Consider the following 6214-nt stretch of genomic DNA (forward strand, 5'->3'; position numbering starts at 1 on the left):
TCTTCTCTGGCCAAATGCCAGAGAATCGAGGCTCCCCCTTGCTCCAGTGGTCCGTCCAGCCGAGAGACCTGATGGCACAAGTGAAACTAGCCAGGTCAAGCACAGGAGATCAGGCATTTGAAATGATGAATGAAGAGGGGTCGGAAGACCAACTATGAACATGAGTCAAATGAGAACTGATTTTTAAATTAAAAGACACTCCTTACCCAAAGCAGCGAAACGGCAGAAGCGAGTGGTGGGAGGGACGCCTCCCATGCCCATAAATCATTGAGCGAAAGGGGAGGGAGTGGAAGAATAAACAAGAAATTGCCCAGAAGTACTCATCCATCGAGCTATACAGATAAGTGCATATTCAGAGACTTTAAAAATTATTGCAAAATTGCAAAAGCAAGCAAACGAGAAAAAGATGGCGGGGAAGAGGGACAGAGTCAAAGAGAAACTTAAGCGAAACTAGAGTCCCAGGAAACGACCAGTGAGACGATGAAGGCAATGACAGAGGTCATGCGCCCTCTGCTGGAACAGCTCAATGTCTTTAAAGAACAGATGTCTGTTGTAACAGCGAATATTACTGCACAACAAAAGCAGCTGCAAGTTGTGACAACAAGCATTACTGCTCAACAAACGCAAATAACGGATTTGATTCAAGTAATGAAGCAGGATGCTGAGAAAGTAAAGGAAATGGCTGAGACAACGCAGATAGTGAGGAAAAAAGTGCAAAAATTGGAAAAGAAAACTGTATCTTTGGAAGATCAGATGCTGCAAGTGCAAATGGATAAGGCTAATATGGTCCTGCGCTTCCAAGGGGTGCCAGAGAAAAGAGGAGAGAATCTTAAAGAACATATGAGTGAGCTACTTGCCCCAGTAGCAGATATAAAGGCGGACTTGCTACTCAACGACATGGATGTGGCCTACAGGTCATATTCAGGATACATAAAGAAAAATAATCTGCCTGGGGAAATTGTAGTAAGATTCTCGAAGAGGCACGTCAGGGATGCTATCCTGAAAGCAGTTGCTGCAACACCCCTGAAGGTGGGGGAGAATGCTGTCAGAACGCTAAAGGATATTCCATTTGAAGTAAGACAACGCAGAAAGAAATACAAAGAACTTGTGTTTTTCCTCCAAACAAACTCAATTGGATATAAATGGCTGTTTCCAGAAGGAGTAATATTCAAGATCAAGGAGAAGAAGGTCAAGATTGACTTTGTTCTTAAAGCTCAAGAGTTTCTAAAGGAGCACCTGGGAAGGCCAGAGGACGAGAAAAAAGAAGAGGACGATAAGTCCAGTGGAGAGCTGGAAACTGGTTCGTCTGGTGAGGACTCTTTGTCTGAGCAGGGGGCATCAGCCCCAAAAAGTTCCTAAAAACTGCGGAAGAGAGAAGAAGAAGTAAAGGCTGAAGGACTCTGAATTGTGCCTTTGAGAACTTTGGTTCTAGGGGATGATGGGGGGCACTGTTATTGGGCAATTAAATGTAACTGGGGATGGTTAAAAGGGTTAAAAGAGTGACACAGTTCATAAGAAGTACAAAGATGAAAAGTCTGAATGAAGTATAAAAAGCTACTTGGAGATCTCCTCTCTTGGGTTTTTAGTTAGTAGTGGACTCTTTACTTTCTCCCTTATATGTAGCTTTCCCTTTCCCTTTTTTCTGTTCTAGTTTTTGTAGTGTTTAAAAAATCAATAAAAAATCCCCTCCGGGGGCTTTAAAAAAAAAGAAAAAGAAAATGTGAACATTTCAGATGTAGTCTACTATACATGAACTGCCTTTTCAAGAAAAAAACAGCTTTCCATATTGTGGGTTAATCACTATGTGCACTACTGCAATTCATACTAATCCATTTTCTGTGTGTTTGAAAATATCATGTGCACTTGTTTTCAGAACTTACCTGCTGAGGATATAATTCCATCTTTGAGCATGTGCATCTCTATTAAATCCAGCACATACTATGCTCAAAAGTTGGTCCTGATGGGCAGACATGTCTGATAATGAAAAATGGGGTCCATGGAGTTTTACCAGGCAGGCATTTGTTCACCCAAATACAATCTGAATCCACATATCTGAAATTATACTTTTTCTGATACAGAATGAAGAAGAAATGTGAAAGGGTATGTATCCTTTCTTCATTAGTGTTCCTGAAGAAAGTGTTTTCTTTTCATGGCACCTTAAAATTTTACATACCCATGGGTCACTTGGTGCAAGCAATATTTAAATTTCAGATGTTCAAAATAAAGTTTGAAAGGGTTTCTGCTAAGAGTACACTTTTTTAAACAGTATGCATGCATGCCCAAAAGCTTCATTTCTTGCTGAACAAATTAAACAAAGAAAAATATTAATTAAAAAAGGTTAATGAGAACAATACATTGGACAATAAAGCACTATTAAATTCCACTGATTGCAGCAGAAAAAAGCTTAAACTACCTGATTTCAGATCAATCAGTGATACGAAAAATGCTTCACTTTGGCTAAAGAGAACCCACAAATTTTTGCTTACAAGCAGCAATGTTTGTTAATGATACAGGGTAAACTCTCTGTACAATAAATGTGAAATTCCTTTCAAAATTATGCTAAATTTAATCATTTTAATCTCGGGGGCAAAATCCCAAGGTTTCATTCAAACAAGAAAGTATTAATAAAAACAGTCAGGAGCAAAAATAATAAATAAATAAATTACATTTCTGTATGAGATGAACAACATTTGACAAGAGCATTGCAATATCACTTCGAATATGTCTAAAATAAAGTGAACATAGCACTTGACTTCTGTCATGGAAGTTAATATTCTGATGGCCAAAAGTGACTTGGTTGTTTATTTCACAGTGTCAATTTCTAGAGTTGTAATTCATCTTGACAAAAATACATATGTACTTCAGGACCTTTACCCAAATAAAATAGTAAAACTCTCATTTATCAGGAGGCTTCCCTGCCAACAAAAGGAGGGAAAAATAATTCCCAGTTACTCTGCTAAATTTATATCTTCCTTGTAGCGGACTTAATGGGCAGCTGTGAAAGACCAAATAAAAACTGACAGGCTCTTCCATGATGTGCTGCCTCAGTAGACATTAGAATGGAATCTCAGCCTATCTGCAAAAGAAGAGGCAAGAACTCACTTCACAAAAGACTTCATCACTGCAAGAGTAAAGTATTACTCAGTGGCATTACATTGTTAATAAAATTTCTTTATCTGAAACTATAATTTAATATCCATGTATCTAATTTACATGTGACAAAGTAGCATATTCTAAAATTAGAGCATAACCAGCAAACTATCAACTACCATAAACAATACTAAAGAAAAAACACAACCCCAAACTTTTCTTAGTAAAGTAAAAGACACAACTTTGAAACCGGGTTACTGCTGTTGTTGATATCAATTTAAACATAGCTGTAGATATGGCTTCGGGGGGAAAAAAACCCTGTTCAAGCACGCAAACATTTTCTGCTAAGGGAGTCTTGTGTATATACATAAAGTCCAAGGGTATATTACTAAAATTTTGCTTACTGGTTTATAGTAGATGCAGGAATTATAGTGAATACTGAAATGGGATGGGGGCAAAATATCAAAGCAATTTGTACACTGGATATCTGACTCACCTGATTTCCCCATGTAAACCATAACAAAATCTTTTATTAACTCAAATTTTTTATGCTTGACAGTGAAAGAATTGCACTTCTTATAAAGTTACAAGTGTTAGATTGCAGCTCTCCCATTTAAATATTAGTGGCCTTAATCTTATGACAGGTTGTGTCTATTATGCCGAAGTCCAGGAGCGAAGTGCATTTTAAATTTAAAAAAAAAATGGAGCAACTACATACAGAACAAACAGTGAATCTTAACAGAATCAACATGCACTAACCCTACTCTTATGCAAAATTAATTTCTCCCAGGAAACTGCAACCAACTGTTGACCTTCCATAAAGGTATAGGTTTTGTCCTTGTTAATTCGTTTGGACTTGTGTATTCAAATCCCAGTTTATTAGCTCATTGTTACAAAATGTGCTGTTCCACTGGTATGTCCTTTAGCTGTCCTTGGGCTTCTGTAGAATCTGGTCTCTTATAGTCACTCTGGTTTATGGTTTTAGTGAGCCTCAGTGTAAGGCTCCTCAGTTCTGTACAAATGTTTCCTTATTCATCTTCTTCTGGTTCCTGTGGTAAAATTGGTGCTTCCTCCTTTAAACAAGCACTAAAGAAGCTGATTATTGTGCTATAAAGATGATATTTACTCTTCTCTGATGTGATGTAATGACCTTCATCTGGATAGATCTAGATGAAGAAAGAAGTAAACAGACTTTAAAGATCAGATTATATGGCGAAAGAATTAATTTTGTCTTGGACTTTAAAAATGTTTTTGCCTCAACACAAAATGAGAGCATCAGGCAATGCTATGGGTTTATCTAAAGCTCACAAAATTAAAATCACATTTCAAACGTTGCCTTTTAAACCAGCATCGTGTGCATCCAAAGATTTAGCTCTAAAACACAATGTTCACATTAATGGTCTGATTATGACTTCATGATGGTTTCATAGAATTAAATATTTAGTTTCTGTCAATTATTTTTCCCCAGTTTATTTAATACATTCTACATACTTATCACTTATAATATTGGGGTGTAGCGTTTCTGTCAATTATTGATGGATATGCTTGGTTCTATCCAAACCTGGTTCACAATCTCATAATGATTGTGGATATTGTATAATTTATAAGTTGATCTTAAATTTTGCAGTGGTAGCAAGCAACTAATTAAATCAGGACTCAGCACTAGGTAGGACTACGGCTGCTAGAATTCATATTTCTAGTTTTTGTGCATGAAAAATGGGGGTTGGTACTGATACTGGAGTGCCTTAATGCAAACACCTTTTTTTAACACAGTTGTTAAACTCGCAATCAATGTCAAAAAGGGCTAATAACCATTTTGCTTATATGATCAGACAAAGCATCCCTGCTTGCCATCCTTCCTAACTTCTAATGTCCACTTCAGCAGTGATTCACAGCCTGTCACAAAATCATACCGCTAGCTGTTTCTCATAATCTCCTCTTATCTATCCAGTGAACACGGGGTTAATGGACAAATTGACATTTGAGCTAAGAGAGGAACAATTTGCTTAGCAGCAGCAAATACAGATTTAACTCATTAGCTAAACTCAGACAACAGAGGCAACCAAAGTACTGCTTGGTTTGTAAACATAAAACATGTGATTTGAGGACGTTCTGATTGAGTTCTATTATGTACAGAACCCTGGAGTGGGCCAGTAACAGCTATGGATGTTTAGAAAATGTAGGAGAGTTGTATCAGACTCAAACACTTGCTATATGTGGGTGCAGCTTACTTGAAACTTCCCTGCATATTGTCTGCAAGATATAAATGAAAAAACACACATGACAACACATCCTCTGTCCACTTCACTGAGCTTGTGCAAGACTGGGGGGGGGATGAGGGGTCTGGTTATTCCCTCTTCTTGCTACAGCTCACCATGCCACATAGCATGTTGTTCTTGAGGGTGCCCAAACCTCCAGCAGTAGCTTTTCAGAGGGACTTGAGGGGCATTGGGGAAAGAAGGCATGAAAGATCTTCCATGAATTCACTCCATTTTAACAATACTGTATTTGTGAAAAGAACAAATTTGCCAAAAAATAAATAAATCTATTTTTGAGATGAATTCAAAGGTCTTTTCCCACTACCAGCAGTATTATTTCCTTTGCACCCTGGAGGAGCATTTCAGGGAGTTCATTGGGCTGCAGTGAGATGGAAGAAACAGAATAATTCCACTCTGGTGTAAATGCTTTCTGTCATTGGCACCACCTGTATTGGAGAGTGAATTCAGGTTTTGATTGATTGAATAAATAATCTAGCTGAAGATTTATTTATTTATTAAATTTCTACCCCGCCCTCCCGCCAAAGTGGCTCAGGGCGGCTTACAAACCATTTAAAACCAACATACAGTTAAAACCAACAATTACACATATAAATACAATACCATACATCCTGTGATAAAGTGCTAGTGCGACACCACTGGCATAGTCAGTTCTTATTGAAACGCTTGGTGGAATAGCTCCGTTTTAACTGCTGGAGGTCCCGTACAGCTCTGATCTCCTGAGGGAGCTCGTTCCACAGCGTTGGCGCCACCAGGGAGAACACCCTGGTTCTAGTTACCACTAACCTAGCGTCCCTAGGCCTTGGGGGGGCCAGACGGTTTTGCGTTCCCGCGTTGGGGGAACATAT

General features: G+C 38.3%; 1 protein-coding gene across 1 annotated transcript in view; it reads right to left on the minus strand.

Annotated features, from left to right (window-relative positions):
* Positions 1-3348: 3348 nt before the first annotated feature.
* The window catches only part of DPP10 (dipeptidyl-peptidase 10 (inactive)), a 240468-nt gene continuing 237602 nt past the window's right edge, over positions 3349-6214 (minus strand). The window contains exon 24 of the mRNA XM_015423766.1: positions 3349-4256. Coding sequence (XP_015279252.1) covers positions 4119-4256 — 138 coding nt within the window. The 3' untranslated portion in view covers positions 3349-4118. The remainder of the gene's footprint in view (positions 4257-6214) is intronic.

This window comes from Gekko japonicus, unplaced genomic scaffold, assembly GCF_001447785.1.
Source record: "Gekko japonicus isolate JY-2015 unplaced genomic scaffold, Gekko_japonicus_V1.1 scaffold2080, whole genome shotgun sequence".
In the NCBI taxonomy this organism is placed as follows: Eukaryota; Metazoa; Chordata; class Lepidosauria; order Squamata; family Gekkonidae; genus Gekko; species Gekko japonicus.